General features: G+C 37.3%; 1 protein-coding gene and 1 long non-coding RNA gene across 2 annotated transcripts in view; one reads left to right on the top strand and one right to left on the bottom strand.

Annotated features, from left to right (window-relative positions):
- The window catches only part of LOC141363840 (uncharacterized), a 169,725-nt gene that overhangs the window by 82,134 nt on the left and 70,085 nt on the right, over window positions 1–17,506 (bottom strand). The gene's annotated exons all lie outside the window — the stretch shown is intronic.
- On the top strand, window positions 12,213–14,649 carry LOC129441631 (transposable element Hobo transposase). Its single transcript, XM_055201281.2, has 2 exons — window positions 12,213–14,222; window positions 14,321–14,649. The coding sequence occupies exon 1, from the start codon at window positions 12,552–12,554 to the stop codon at window positions 14,214–14,216; it is 1,665 nt and encodes a 554-aa protein (XP_055057256.2). The 5' UTR covers window positions 12,213–12,551; the 3' UTR covers window positions 14,217–14,222; window positions 14,321–14,649.

The raw sequence follows: 17,506 nt of genomic DNA, 5'->3' as shown, positions 1-17,506 counted from the left end.
ATTTTGAAAATTTATTTTGTTGCATTCGGGATGATTTAGAAAATGGGGCATATTCGTAATACTAGTTCTATATAATACTAGTTTTTAAAACTAGTGTGTCAAATTCTTACAATTATATAAATTATAATAACAACATACAACCCCAAATCAGAAAAAGTTGGGACACTGTAGAAATTGCAAGTAAAAAAAGAATGGAATAATTTACTAATCTCATAAATGTATATTTTATTTACAATAGAATATAAATAACATATCAAATGTTAAAAGTGAGACATTTTGAAATGTCATGCCAAATATTGGCTCATTTTGGATTTCATGAGGGCTACACATTCCAAAAAAAGTTGGGACAGGTAGCAATAAGAGGCCGGAAAAGTACATTTTAAAAAAAGTCCTTACAATTTCTACAGTGTCCCAACTTTTTCTGATTTGGGGTTGTATAGCAAAAATATGATAAAGCAAAATAGTAACATTTCACTGTGGGTCGTGTGATATGCACAGCCGAAGCAGAAGTTTAGCTGGGGTATTTTTAAAGCAGTCTCACATTACCATTCCATGTCAGGTAAATATGTAGATATTGTTGTTTAAAAAGCAGGGACTGGATGTCTTTGATGTATGATAGCAGCAAATAGCCTACAACACATGCATATCACTTTGCACCAGCTATTTCCACCTAAAAGCTCAGACTTTAATCCGTTTTAGCCAAAACTGTTACAGAACACCGACATCCAAGGACTATTGAAGTGTTTCATGGGGCAAATCCTCAGGATTCAACTGGCTACACGGATACAGGAGAACATTTCTGGAGTTTCAAGGTCACTTTTCTATAGAATGCAATTCTGAAATTCCAATGGTACCAAGCTTGTCTCATAAGGGCTGATAGGACAGTGATAGGACAATATATTGCAGAGGCTGATATATCGGCCAATATTTGGACATTTTTATTATTGGCATCGGACGATAAATATTTTCAATCGGCCAGTAAATTTATCCATTACTTAAATTTGATGTTTGTAATAAAAAATACATTCAGTGTCGTTCAATGTAAAGCCAAAGTCTGACAGACAGTAAAATGACCAATTATTATTCACTTTTTAACATGACGTTATGTTGTGTCACACACAACACCACACTAGTTTAACACACTTATTCAAACAGTACCGTGAGATGTCAGATCCACATTAATTATGTCTGGTAAATATGTTTTAAGTATTTTAAAAGGGTTTATTTATAAATGTTATGCATAACAAATTTCTTTCACCAATTTGCTGTTTGTCTCTTATTTACTGTAATAACATTTGTGTTATATCCGCCACACAGTTTCTTAATATCGCCCTAAAAAACAACAATATTGGTCGACCACTAAATATGATTTCAATGTTTGTCTTTGTAATATGAGCAGGAACATAGAGGTCATATCTATTTCTACAAATAATTACAAATACCCAGCTTCATTCTGTTTACATTATTGTATGATAAACAGGCACTGGACAGCTTATTAAAAAAACACTGCCAGTCATACACAGGGTGGCCACAAACAGCCCCCCCAACACCCCATACATACATTTATATACACTAACCACATCTACTATAGCAGCACAGACCCGTACTTCTGGATTTATTGATTACTCTGGTGTAAAGGACTCACGACTACTTGAATTCTAATGAAATTCTGAGAAATGTATCATTGAGTGTTGTGTCCTAATTAAAGTGAGCCGTATGAGTGCGGTGAGGAGGCTTGGTGGTCCACAAGGACTCTGTTAATCAGAAGTCTCCTTCGGTGTGAATTAACAATAGATTGCATTGAATTACCACAGCAAGGAAATTGATGTTGCTGAACCAACAATTATAGATTAAAGTTCATTCCATTGTAATTTTACCCTTTTACCCTCACTAGGAATAAGCTGGCCTTGCTGAATATAAACTGTTAAAACCAGCCCAAGCTGAGTAGATGGTCTCCAAATTTGGACTTAACAGGGGTGCTCTCCCGAACATGACGTAACTCGCACGTAACACGATGCATAGTTGGAGAAACGAATTACCTTGTCAAGACTGTTTGCCGAAAACATAGTAACTTTGTCGCACATTCGTCATTTGAAAATAAAAACCGTAAAATATTTTTTTAGATATTTAGATTGATGGATATAGAATGCACTACATGTTTTTTGCTTATTTCGTTAAAAAGCATGATCAACGTAAGTCTACATATTATAATAACAAGGAACTATGCTTCTAACGACAGGTGAAGAGCTGTCATTCAAACCACACAAGTTAGCGATGCAGCTTGCAAATGTTCGTTTGAACTATGGTTTTCGGTAAACACCAAATCGTTGAACTTTGTCAGTAACAACGAAACTTACGACAGTAGTTGGCTAACGATGCTTTTGGGAAACGCACCCGGTTTTAAGGTAGGTACACACCAAGCCGTCAGTTTTGAGCATCGTCTAACTTAATTTTTGGCGGTGCTTGTTTAGGAATTGGATCATTCTGGGGTTTGTTCCCAAATATCCTACTGATGTAAGGTTCGTCGTTACTGACAATGTTCAACAATTTGGTGTTTCCTGAAACCAAAATTCAAACAAACATTGGCCCTGTTCCAAATGATGCACTTCATGTGAACTTTCGGTCTCGTGGCCTTGAATTGCGCGTGCTCGCTTAGTCTACGAGTCCGTAGGGTGTCCCATCTGTCATTTTCACCCTCCGAAGTGTGCTCATCAGCGCCCCCTTTGAACCTCTTCGGCGAAGCCCACACTGCACCAGGCTTTGCACACTCTACAAACCCAGAAGTATTTGCAAAAGAGAAATCAGACCAATCAGACAATGGAGTTCACACTGAAGGGGAACTTCTCTTCCTATTTCCGGCATGACGCTCGAGTCTGTCCCAAAATACAACTTTGGTGCACCCTCTTGGACTCACGTCAAGAGTCCCTAGGGTCTGCACTACATGATGTCATAAAAGTGTGGACTCTGAGGAGGTCCACAAGTGCGGAGTATGCCATTTGACACAGGGCCATTCGCCAGCTGGAACGCAAACTTGTGTGGTTTGAACGACAGCTCTTCACCTGTCGTTAGACACATAGTTCCTTGTTATTATAATATAGAGACTTACGTTGAAAATACTTTTGAACAAAATAAGCAAAAAACATGTAGTGCACTCTATATCCATCATTCTAAATATATACCAATTTTTATTTGACGTCTTTCAGTTTGTGAAGAGAATTAAAGCGCTGTATTTGAAAACGATCTACAAGCTTTAAGACCCTGGGGAATCCCTTGGAGAAGTGACGTAAGAGAAAACTTGCACATTAATTAAATATCTTGAAACAAACCAACAGAGAACTAAATCACAATAACAAAATCAGTCTTCCGATGCAAACAGATTAATTAGAACTCCTCCTCCCATGTGACATCATCAACTATGTTGTTGAACCAACATGGTTGAAACAACGAATGTGCGACAAAGTTACTATGTTTTCGGGAAACAGTCTTGACAAGGTAGTAAGTTTCTCCCACTTTGCACCATACTATGTTGGTTCAGCAACGAGTTGTGCCGTTGTTCGGGAAATGCACCCCTGATTGTCTGTTCGGTATAGCCAATCAGTGTACAAGAAAAATTTAAGTGACAACAAAACAAGCAAACCACAAAGTCAAGAGGAACACAAGGAACGCTCATCTCATTTTGTTTAACTTTTTGTTAATTTTTTTAAAGATATGTGTCATGATCATGCCTATCTTGTTCATGCTTTTTCTAGTTTGGTGTCAGGATAATGGCAGGATAAAGCTGCTATACAAAGTAAAACTTCAGTTTGGCCAAGCTGGGAGGACCAGCTTAAACCAGCTACTCCCAGTTTAAACCAACTAAGCAACTTTTAGCTGCTTCTTACAGCAGGATGAGAATATTGCATACGCAGTTGCTTCCTTGCTATATGAAAACGAATTGATTTGCGCAAGATAAATGAGTGAAATGATTTCTCATGACTGTAGTATAAACAAAGCGTATTTCTTCGCTGTGCGGAGACCACATTGTCAAAATTAATTTATATGTAATCCAATCAGTAGTCGATTCAATATAAGTCACAAACCAGTCCATATTTTCTGTGCCATTTCATTTTAAGTTTTCAAAATTCACAGGGTGTTGTTTGTAAACTGTACGTCAGAACATTGTAAACACACAGCACTAAAATAAGCCCATTTATTCATATGACTGTTATTACTGACAGAACTTTACATGAATGATTACCTCTATACAAACTTAGGGTGGTTGTGTTGGATTTGAGTGCTAACAACAATGCTAGCAAGCACTAGCTCATTCATTACCACAGCAACAACTGAATTAAACAAAAATGTGTTTACGTTTTCGGTATATTTTTTTTCTTTACATGTTATCACATTAAAGCAGTAGGTTGATAACACATTATAGTACCTTGGTGGGAGAATCTAAATGAAACTAAATTCATGTAATGTATATAGTAATGAAATAAAAAGTGGAAGTCGAGCATGGCAGCAGAAAACATAAAGGAAGAAAAATAGCATATCTTGCTATTGATTTGTTTTGTCTGCATAAAAATTTGTTCATAATAAAGAAAAGTTGAGTTTGTACTGTATTTATTTTCCTGAAAATGTACTGGTGGTAGGGATGCATAATGATTAATCACGATTAATCTATAACCAAATAAAAGTTTTTGTTTACATCATATATGTGACGTGATACACATCTAGTCCGAACTTTACTTCCAGTTTCAGTTTTCTTAATGGTCTGACTAGTTGCTAAACTGGGCTGCGTTCCCCGAAACCTTCTTAGCTCTACGTCTTTCTTAAGTTGTTCCTTAAGATGTACCTTATCGTTAATACGTGTTTCCCGTAAGGTTGTTAGTTATGTATCACTTCTGTAAGTCTTTTGTTCGGAAGGTTGGTCTGGAGCAATCTTAGCTATACCTTATCCCACTTGACTCCGCTAGGGGCCATGACTGTGATAAAAGCTTGTGTAGATTGCAGTCTATATAACTAAATATCTGTTTAAAAAAAGTTGAAGTACACTCCGTGTTAAATTAGGCATTTTTTAACCATTATTACAGGCTAAAGAAACTATTAAAAAAAGATTTTGGGTGGAGGAGTTGGTGAAACTATGGCAGGCAGCTATACAGCGAATCTTACTATTTTATTTGTGCATTTCAAATCCGTTAAATCTTTAGTCTACCGGCTATTTTAGCTGCAAATAAAACAAATCAAGTAAAAAAATTGCATGCCACGGGAGCACATTCATCACAAAATCATAATTGTTGATTTTCCTAAATATTATTATTGATGTTAATTCGACTTTGCATCGAAGTTTTTTAATGTTTTATAACTTTGAGGCAACTGCATGCCATATTCTTTATAAACATTAAAAAGAAAAGGCTCCACTTGATAATTGCTTGTATAAGGTCAACAAATTTTCCACATTAAAACTAATTAAAGCTTAAACCTAAAACAATCATACTATATATTTATATATCATATAATATATATTTTATGTTATATTTAAGGTAAACAGACAGGCGCGGCTCCAGAAATGCGTCCATTAAGCGTTATCCGCATTGTAAACGCGCTGCTTGCGCAGTGTCCAAACACATAAACGCGTGAACTAATGAGCAACAATTTGTTTTTCTATATTTTAAGTGTAATGCCAAGCCAGGTGACTTGCACGACCCACCTTATTTCCCTGTGCAATGCATTTACCCCTAATATAAATTATCCTTTAAAGTGAATGAATAATGGATGCATTGGAGCAGTTTATGCATTATACTTTTGGACATGAAGTTGAGAGTTTTGCACGGGTTTGATATAAAATAAAATATACAAGGTTTATATTTAGTTGTTTGCAATTTGAAATATTTTTACCAGATATTCCTAATAAATGTAACTTGAACTATTTCCAGTGCTTTAAGTGGGCCGGAACGCCCCGGTACTCAGTACCGCCACTTCTAAAAATAGCTCTTGAGCGTACCACCACCTCTACGTGCGCCCAGAACGTGCTTTTAGCGTACCGGAACGCTCATCTATTTAAAAATCAGAGGTTTAATTTAATCATTTGGCTGCACTGCCGCTTTTCAGAGCGCCCTTAATTCGTTCCACCGAGAGCAGAGACTACATTACCCATACACCCTTGCGTTTACAAGTTAAAAGCGCATGCGTCCTTCAGTCAGTGTCAACGTGCTCTGGAGAGGTGTGTGTTTGCGTGTGAAACGCGCAACCATAGCTGCTCGGTTAAAATGAAAATACAATGAACACGTAATATGCCCTCCTTGTTTTAGACTCTGAGTAGTAAAAGAACAAGGTCAGAATCAGAGGACTCGCTGACATCCCACCAAGCCAGAATGATAGCTGCAGGTCAGACGCAAGCCTTGTAGGTAGGCTACGTGATATTCTCCGCTGTCGCAGCTGTCAGTTTGGTTCCGCTCGACGCAACTTCGGATTTCCTCAGGCGATGTGCAGAAAACATTCTTGAAATTGTAATATACATTTAGTTTAATTGCTAAACTAAAAGTAAACGAAATTTCAATGAATTTGAACGACGTGCACAGTAGTTTTACCACCCGCAAAATGGAAAACAATGGGACAAAATAAATGACTTTAGAGTTTCAAATGGCCAGTATTTTGTTATTCTTGACCCCATAGACCCTCAAGTTTTTTTTCAAGCTTTTTCTATCTGAACCACTAGTTTTAGCATTTACCATGCTGAAAATGTTACTCACATATCTACCTTTTGCACATTTTATTTATGTTCAAAAACTCTTTCTACAGTAGCGCTTTCTAATGGTATTTTTTCAAAATCCTTTTGTACATTTTATTTATTTTCAGTAGCTATTTCTAGCTCAAGCAAATCCACAAATTTATAAAAGGATTAATTATTTTTTACAAGGTCGTCTGTTGACTGCTAAATATAAAACCCCTTCAATATAGGGGTTCAAAAAAAAAACAAAAAAAAATAGAGTACCGGCACCTCTTTTGGGCCACTTAAAGCACTGACTATTTCTGAAATGTTTCTTTAATAAATAACACCGCTCTCTGATAACGCAGCGAAGTACCTATTACATAAAGTGAACAATTGATTGTCGAGCAATCGATATCAACCTATTCAGCATCATCGCCATGGACAGCACCTGGTAACGTCGTATGTAAGAAAGTATACCTTAAGAAACCCGCAAAGGTACAGTTCGGGAAACACGCCTAGAAAAGGTAAACCTGTAGTTAAGGTTAAACTTAAGAGTCTTCGTAGCGCGCTAAGAGAGAACGTTGTCGGGAAACGCAGCCCTGAACTATTGAACAATTACCCCGTCGAAAATAACAAATGTTTTGGTTTCCTAGGTAATCTACGTGTTGATTATTTTGCTTGTTATATAAATAAACTACTTTTAAAGTACTTTGTTGTAATTTATTATTAGCAGAGTTTACCGGAAGTTACGTGTTGACCACAAAAGCCGCTTTCTTTATGTTGTTACTGCTGAAACCGTCTATAGATAAATGCACACACATGCATGTATATATTTAAGATATTTAAAAAAGTTTACATGTGTAAATGCATTTGTATATTTATGTACGGAAGAGGATTAGGGCCACTGGTGAAAAAAATATTTGAATTCTGACTTTATTCTCAGAATTCTGACTTTAATCTCAGAATTCTGACTTTAATCTGTCTGACTTTAAAGTCAGAATTCAAATATTTTTTTCACCAGTGGCCCTAATCCTCTTCCGTATTTATGTATACTTTATATTATATATAAATATATATATTTTCTTAAAATTATACATGTATGTGTGCATATTTATACACACAGTTTACACACACACATATATGATGTAAACAAAAACTTTTATTCTGCTATAGATTAATCACGATTAATTGTTATGCATCCCTAACTGGTGGTATCTATTCTTTGCTAATTATGGGGTAAATTTTTAAAGATTTATTAAGTCTTTGAGGTCTTATTAGTTTAAAAAAAATGATATAAATTGTATTGATAAAAGCAAACCAGGGCTCAACATAAAGGACTGCCCGGTGGCCCGGGGCAAGCGTGAGAGATGTTCGGGCCAGTAAAAAGTATTGTCACTTGCCCGATCGGGCCAGTGCTTCACCCTCAGTCACTAAAATATATTTTCATCAATGTATATTATTTAAAATCTTGGAAGCAGACATTTACTTGGGTAAAACATGATGAAATAAACAAAGCAATATTTTGCACAGTTTACAGGTAAAGCAGACAAATTGGGAGCCTTTTTTCATTGGAACATGTCTGTTATGTATACAATTATATTTGACTTTTAAATTATTATTTTTAAATATGTGACACTGACATTTTTTTTTATTGGGACCAGTAAACATTTGACAGGGCAAGTGAAAACCTGAACCACTGACCCTACCGGGCCAGTAAAAAAAATTATTTGCGTTGATCCCTTTTTTTGTAACCAATAAAAATGTTGTCTAAACAGTATTAGTATGATTTGTTTAAATATTTCACAACAATTAATTATTCAAAAAGCAAAGTGAAGTAAGTAATATAAAAATGTTAAAAATGTTAATCATTATACATCCTACTAAAAACATAAAACGTAATGCACATTTCCTATTAAATACTTAAACATGAATAAAAACTGCTATGAAAGTAATGTTAATAACTTGAAACTTTTTGGTGTGTGAAAATTGCTGTCTCAAATGTCTAAAAAAAAATGTAAGCGGCAAGCTGTTAAACATCCGGCAATTTTTAATTAGTCTCCGAAATCTCAAATGTATTTGTTGAAATGGTGTCTTGATATTGTGGAAATGTAATACTGACTCTATTGACAGCAAACAGCCAAAAACTTTGCTCAGCTTTTTTATGACAGGGACACACCATAAACAGTAACCCAGTGCCAAAATGATTCTCAAAATATTTTTAATGAGGCGTTAGGAGCTTAAACAGCTGAAATGTAGTTGTATAATTTTTCTACCCTTGCTCTAACCCTACCATAATTTTGGATAAACATTATGGGCCTTAGTTATTTTAGGACATTTAAGTAGTTTTTTACAAATAAACCTTACAAAAAACACTGGTGTGAATCTTAAGACAAAACAATGGCACTGATATATGATAAAAGATGTCAGGGCAAGCTGTTTTGAAATTTAAGCAGCTCAAACATAGGATAAGTCTTGTCTGGGAAACCGCCATATGTTTATCAATATTTTATGTATTGTGTGTCTAATCTTGTACTGGCCTTGTCATGGTTGCCCAAGATAAATTTCCAAGAAATGGGACAATAGATATTTAACTTAATTTAACTTAAAGGAAACTGATATAACAATCTGGAGGGCTACTTTCTTATACAGTATAGTCTACTTAAAACTTTTTTACTTGTTGATTTTAATTTAATTTTACTTGTTGATAATGTTTTATCATTGTTTAAAATGTTAACATACATAAAAGAACCCAAGCTAATGTTAAAAATATGTAATAAATAAATATCAAAATTGAGGCTATTAATAGAATGTGCATTGGCGGGCAATTCACAGACTCTGTGCGGGCAACCTGTGGCCTGCGGGCATGTTGGAGACCATTACCCTAGAAACATTATGGAATTGTTTTCTATCCAAACAGGATTGTTTAATGCTTATAAAATGTAAAGATTAAATATAATTAAGCAGTTAAGACTACATAAATAAGACTACAAACAGTACACAAAACACATATTGTTATTCCATAATAAAAGTTTAAACAAATTGATAAGCCAATTTTTTGTCGAGAAACTAAAGTGCAGTGCCATAAATGATTTGACATTCTGACGTGTACTTTTTGCTATTGCAGCAGTACACTCACATAACTTTTTGCCTTCCTGGTCTTTTCAGATGGTATTTTCCCCTTCAGTCAGCCATTTTACACAGACTCGTTAATGTAATGGAGGGATGAATGTAATAAATATTTGAAAGATATATGTTTTCATGCTGTTTCGGCATAACTCAATGTCCCCAGCCATTAATTAGTTAATACACTCATATATTAAAAGAGTCAAATGTTGAAGCATTTAGACTGTGAGTTGTTTTACGTGATGTGACCCCTTGCAAAATCATCAAAATTTCAATAGGCTTAATAAATCCTCTGGCAGAGATTTTCCATTCGTTTTAATGAAAAGTATTTATTAGTTTAGTTTTTGTTATGGCACAGCCCTATAAGAGGCATGTCAGAGATCCGTCTTTAGGTAAGATGAAAACACCCAAACAGATGAGTTTACATTTATATTACATTTAGTCATTTAGCAGACGCTGACACAAGAACAGCAATACATAAGTGCACTAAAACTAGTCTCATTTAGTCTAACACAGTATACAGTGGCAAGAAAACGTATGTGAACCCCTAAGAATAAACTGGTTATTTGCCATAAAATGTTATTTGATCCTCATCTAGGTCACAACAATAGACAAACACAATGTGCATAAGCTGACAACACACAAATAATTCTAGTTTCTTGTGTCTTTTTTGAAAACACCCATTAAATATTCACAGTGCTGGAGGAAAATGTAAGTGAACCTACAGTTTAATAACTTTGATCAAAGCTAATTTGTGTCAAAAGCTGGCAAACTGGAGTCAAATTAATAAAATGAGTTTAAAGGTGTGGTTAAGTGCATTAGCTCTTATGAACCATGCCTCTCTAAAGATATCCAATTAAGAATTGTTGCACTCCATAAAGCTGAAAAGGGATACAAAACAATCTCAAAATGTTTAGACATCCATCAGTCTACAGTTAGACAAATTGTCTATAAATGGAGACATTTTAATTCTGTCTTCCTTGAAGTAAGCACACAGCTAAGATGACTCCTAAGGCACAACTCAGAATACTCAATGAAGTAAAGAAGAACCCACGGGTAACAGCTAAAGGCTTTAAGACATCATTGTAACTGGTACACATCTCTGTTCATGAGTCTACAATACGTAATGCTGCATTTACACCAACCGCGGTAGAGGCGTGAATCGCGAGTGATTTCAATGTTAAGTCAATGTGAAGAAGCGTTGACGCGCGTCTGGAGGTCCCACGGTGTGGAAGAGGCGTTTGGCGCGGAAGACCCGTTTCCGCCTCATTCACACGTCTAGCTCGCGCAAAATGCGCGAAATTGAGCGTTGTGCGCGATACGCGCGAATGGTGCTTGCTTGCTGCTGTGGTGCCAGCCCTCATTCAACCAACGCTTGATATTGTCCGTAAGCAATCACCTGGAGCTATACGACACAAGTTCTTATTTCTATAGAGACAGGAATAAAAAGGACGTTGCTTGGAAGAGTGTCAGTGAGGACATTAGGCAACCTGGTAAGTTGTAATACCTGTACACACTTCACTTTTGAGTCATGTGACGTTTATCGACCTGCGCCGTTTATTTTCTCCCTATAGTAAGGTTACCAAATACAAACTGGTAACTCTCTCGATAAATGCACAATCAACATCAGTCATCTTGCAAACAGACAACCGCATAGCACTTGCCCCTCCCGCAAAAAGCGGAGTTTGCCTCTGATCAAATGCTTGCTTTTTTTGCGCGTCTACTTCGCTCTACAAGCGCGAATGCATTCAAACTGTTCAAGCGGCAAACTAGGCGCGGTAGATGCGATTTTGATGCCTGAAACACAGTTGGTGTAAACTCAGCATAAGTCTTTGAACAGGCAGTGTCTATGGCAGAACACCACATCGGAAGCCCCTGCTCTCACGAAAAACATAAGCACCTTGACAAAAGAGCACCTTGGCAAACCCCAGTGCTACTGGGAACTATTTTATGGACTGATGAAACAAAAGTTGAATTGTTCGGGAGAAATACTATTACGCAAAGCGCAAACAGCTTACCAACAGTGAGCATCATCCCAACAGTGAAGTATGGTGGAGGGACAATCATGATTTAAGGGTCGTTCACATTATAATGATAACAATAACTATAACTATAAAAAATATAGTTTAGAAAATCAAGACAAAAGTGGAGTTCACACCATAACTATAACGATAAAGATACAACGAACGATATCGTTGGGATCACTTTCTGAGTGATTTTTCCCCACCTGATAAACGATAAACCATTGACAGCCAATCAAATCTAGTTGGACTTCAAATGCACGCACAAATGACAGTGGAAAAGTGGGTGGCAGTGGCTTAGTGGTTCATGTAGGTTGTCTACAAATTGAAAGGTTGGTGGTAGAGCTTAGATTCTCTGCCCGAGCCCGAGCCCGGACTCGACCCGACCCGACCCGCGGGCCGGGTCGGGCCGAAATTTCCAGCAACATCCTCGGGTCGGGTCGGGCACGTCACGTGTCATGCGCAGCATCTCGTTCACTCGGAGTCTCGAACACGTAACGCATCACACCTGCTGTGCGTGCTGCACTATTCGCTTAAGTGTAACTGCAACATCATGGAGCTTGAACAAACAAAGAAAAAAATTAAAACAGGAGAATTCAATTTGAGCACGTTTGGAGGAAAATCTGAGGTATGGAAACATTTTAAACTAGTCGTGGGGAGTGACAACACGTGTGTTGGTTTTGTCTCGTGCAATAAATGCGGCACGCTGCTCGTCTATGACAGCAAAAAAAACGGGTACTTCGACGATGAACAGACACATGAAGCAGGCTTGCCATGACAGAAATTATGATAGCGGTCAGCATCAGCCCTCAATGTCCTCTTTTGTTACTCCTCCAAACATTCCCCTGAGGGCGAGGCAAGCCGTTACAGAGAAATGCGTTGAGTTTTGCTGCAAGGACATAAGGCCGTTTTACGTTGTAAGTGGCCAGGGCTTCGAGCGGCTAGCTCAAGAATTAATCAATGTTGGTGCTACATATGGTCGTGTTTCGGCCCAGTCCATTCTGCCTCATCATAGCACAGTTTCCAAGGCTTGTATAGAAAAGGCAGATGAGAGGAGGGAAGTTCTGGCACAGACGCTTAAAGATGCTCTAAAGAATGGAGACGTAGCGATGAGCACGGATATGTGGACTGATGACTACAGAAAAATAAGTTACATCGCAATAACGTGCCATTACATCACCGACAATTACGATTTAGTTGGCAAAACTCTCACCACCGCAATGTTTCCCGTGGAAGATGCTAAAACAGGAAAAAATATCAGACGCGAGATAGTGGGCTTGCTGGTTAACAAATTTGGCCTTGACCCTAGCTCCCTCAACCGAATAGTGTGGGTAACAGATGAAGGCAGCAACATAATCAAAGCCCTAGAACCATATAAAAGGCTTTCTTGTCTTGACCACCTTATTAATACTGTCCTTCGCCACGGTCTGCATGCCGACGCACTGTCCGAAAACGCGCCGGATATAGGAGAGACCATATCTGCTGCGAAAGGACTTGTAAGATATCTAAAACAATCTGGACTGGTTGCGCAATTGTCAAAGACAGTGCTACAGATGGGGGAGACGCGATTCAGCACAGTGTACCTCACACTCAAGTCACTGCAAGACATATACGCAGAGCTACGAGAGAAACTGGAGACCCGCGGTGAAGTTGAGCGCATCGAAAATATTGCACCTGACTTATTGAGCTTTCTGGTCACATTTTTGGAGCCATTTTATAATGCCCAGAGAGAGTTGGAGGGCGACAAATATGCAACCATAAACTTGGTCTGCCTCTGGGTTGAGAGACTGAAGAGACATTGCCAGCCCTCTCCCACTGACTCACCGCAGCAAGCATTTGTGCGCCAGAGACATGCCGAGTTCATTGTGCAAAAAATCAAGGTGAACATGCTTCACAAAGTTGCTCTTTTCCTCTGGCCCAAATTCAACAAATTGAGGATGATGTCTCCTGTAGAGATAGCTGAAGTACATGCTCACGTTCGCACCTTACTCTTGCCTGTGGATGAAGATGCTGCGGTGGCTCACGGTGCAACGAGCAGTACTGGCTTCACACCACCAGCAGCCAGGCCCAGGAGAGACTCCGAATTTGCTGAGTGGGAGAACCAAGACGATGATAACGAACCAGATGAGGATGAAGTGGCTATGTACAATTCACAAAAGCATGCCATGGATGACGACCGGGATCTACTGAAATGGTGGAAAGTGAACGGATTGGTGTACCCAAAACTAGCCAGGCTGGCAAGATCCGTCCTCTGCATTCCAGCAAGCAGCAGCAGCAGCAAACGGGTGTTCAGCGCAGCTGGCCGAACGATAGAGCAGAGGAGGACCGCTCTGAAACCAGAAACTGTCGACGCAATCTTGTTCTTGCATGACAACATGTAGAACCATGTAAGTAGCTATAGCTTTGTGATGAATATGACATTATATAATTATTAAATAAATGCAGGCAGCCTTACTTGGCCTAATCAATTTCTCTTAATCTACAGGCTCATACACAGGCAGGAGGTTACCAGAATGGAGCAGCGTTTTTGCACTATATGCCTACGTTTTCTAATAGGCTTTAAAAATATTTATAATGTTTAAAATTATATTATAAAATATTATTTGTTCTAAAACATTGTTTAATTTTATTAAAGTAGTAGGCCTATAATCTTAGGCCATTATTTTCTGTGTTCATCATTGTTCACGGTTTATTTTATTTTTTTATGTTTCTTTATTCGAAATTTCAATCCATTTAGGATCCATTCAGTTGTTTCTTAATAAAAAAACAACGCAGTTTACATGCTTCTTTCTTGTCGTATTATTCATCAAGATAATAATACACTCTAAAAATGGCTGGGTTATTTTTTAACCCAAAATGCTGGGTTGAGTCTGTTGGGTTGTTTTGCTGGGTTATTTTTTTACATTTTAAACACTTTTTGGGTAGTTTCAGTTTTCTAGGTGTTGGGTTAAAACTGCTGGGTTATTATGTTGGGTTGTTTGAAGAGGCTCATGTGCTTCGCGCCCTTGATGTTTGAATGTGTCGTCGTGAAAGGACAGAGTCACTGGAAGCGGTTGTTTCAAGGTAAGTTTATGTTTTTGTGAACATTTCATGAATATAAACAAGATTATAACATTTTGCGAGACAGCAACGTGTTAATTTATAGAGACTAAGACGACGGGTGTAATTTGGATGAATGACGACTGTTACCTCAGATCGCCATTTACACAAATTGACTCGAATAATCGTTCTAAGATGTTTGATATGGCATATTAATAAAATTAATAAAATAGATGTTACAAAATCCCCATCACACGGTTGATTACGTTAACTCATGACAATTTCTGTAAGCCTTTAATAAAGCGAGTCAAAACCGGTACCGAGTCGACCTTCGCAACCCCACTTCGGCTTCTTGTGTCACACACGCGCAGTTTTCCCTTTCCCAGCTTAACAAGCGATAGCGACGCTGTTAAATTAAATTTAACGACAAACGAGTTGCTTTCTTGTCATTCGATATGTAAAGACAGACCGCGAGGCGCGAGCACGTGTTAACCGGCGGCGGAGGATCACGGAGCCGGCGTCTACTCTGTCACTGAGGCAGGGTCAGGATAAGCAGCAAATTTACTTCACCGTCGGTACGGCAGGTAATGCGTCGATAAATTAAAACGAAACAGCGTTTCCAAGAACCGGTGTCTTATATGTATTCTTGTTCCTCTCTTTTAAAATGAAACAATAATTTAAGTGTTTGTACATGAACTTGAAAACATAAACGTATTTGTTACCAAGACGGAGGCTGCGTGGAAGTGACTATCGGTTAACAAACATGTATATGTGTTATATGAATTTAGATGTGTTATTTAGTCGTATTTAGTTACCATTTTATATTAATTTCATAATATTTTTGGGTTGTCTCCTGTGATTTCAAATTTATATTGACCAACCCTCTGATCTGTGGCTGATACTGTATCAGAGATGTTATGTTTTTAGCAGAGATCAGATGTGATGTTGTTTTCAATTCTTTTTTTAGAGTGTGCAGAGTTTTAACGTCCATCCATTGATGAGGCTAGCAAGACCTTCAAACAACTTCAGTCAGTAAGTATAACATTTAATAATTCCTATTTAAAATATATTGAGAATGTCTTAATTATCTGCTACATTTTAGTTCTGCAGCACTTTATTCTTTATAGTCAGATCATCCTATTTGTCAGTCTGTGTGGTTTGCAGCCTTTGTTGTTGGCACAACAGTTAAAGGAGTGTAACACCAAAGTCTTATGCAAACTGACAACAGGCCATTGCATTTTTGGAAAAAAAATCTCACATGTGGTGGTAATGCAGCCAGGGATGCAAAAGAAAGCCTTATAATTTTTATAAAATGTTTAATTCACTTGGCCCACATGGTTTTCTGAATACTTAAATCTGATCATTCAGTTCAGACCACTAAAAGTTTTTTCCTCTTTTGTAGATTGCAACAAATGTGGTGGAATTTCTTCTCTGGACAGAATCCTCGAAACCCTTTCCTTTCGTCCTGGCCATGGGAAACATGCAGCAGATCTCTCAATCTTTTTTCTCTCTCTGAATACGGAGGTGACTTAAACTGCAATTCGGCCAAGATGTCGACGGCACGCACCGCCTACTTTAAGCTTAAAAAATGCTCTTCACAAACCAATAGGTGACGTCACGGACACTACTTGCATATTTTTTACAGTCTCTGGTTTAAAGGCATTTTAAGTGCTTGAAAATAAATACCCCAGGCAATGTGCTTCTATGGGAATTCCTGTAGTCTGTCATTTTTCAAATGGATGAATCCCCTGCTGTTCAATTCCTTTGTACATCTTTGTTCGCGACGAGTAACTTTAATAAATGAAGTATTTTTAGTCAAATACATTCCATTCTGTGAAACTTAAAACATTTGTTCTTTAAAAAAACTTTACACATCTATGAATGATTTTACTTTTAATTTAACAATTACATTGTTTCTTTTCTTACACTGCTGTAGTTTTGTTTATGTACATTTCAGTATTTCATTTATATACTGTAAAATTACAAATTCTGTCTTAAATTCAAACGAATTGATTCAACCTGTTACGTTGTTACTTCAATGTGCATAATTTATGATATTTTATAAATATATTTATACTTGGGTCAGTAAGCAGTCCTTTAAATGATTTTGCAACTTACAACTGTAAAAATGTAAGAGTTTGTAGTTATTTTGCAGTCAAATAAACATTTATTTGCTGTTAACAATGGTCTTGATTTACATTAAAGCACATGATAAAAATAACCCAGCAAGAATAACCCAAAACCCAGAATATTAATCCCATAAATGGTTAAAATGACCACATGTAGGGTTTTCTCAACAACCCAACCTGCTGGGTTAAAATGTGTTACCCAACGTGTTGGGTTACTTTAACCCAGCATGTGTTCTGTCCAATATTTACCCAGCGCTGGGTTGCCAATTGGGTTGTTTTTAACCCAACCATTTTTAGAGTGTAAATGCACGCACAATTATAAACTTGATAAATGTTATAGATATGTTTTACTATGCACAGAAAAATGTATTTCAACATTTGCAAAATTCTGAATTAAATTAATGTTCTGCAATTTGTACAAAAAGAGAGCTTGTAGTATAGCCTACGTGTTTAAGCCATTAAATAAGCACATTTAGTTTTAAGTTTTGAAGAAAGTTTTTCTT

Source organism: Misgurnus anguillicaudatus, chromosome 5 (assembly GCF_027580225.2).
Source record: "Misgurnus anguillicaudatus chromosome 5, ASM2758022v2, whole genome shotgun sequence".
Lineage (NCBI taxonomy): Eukaryota > Metazoa > Chordata > Actinopteri > Cypriniformes > Cobitidae > Misgurnus > Misgurnus anguillicaudatus.
Note: the sequence above shows the minus strand (reverse complement) of the source record. Positions and strands in the feature narration are given on the sequence as shown.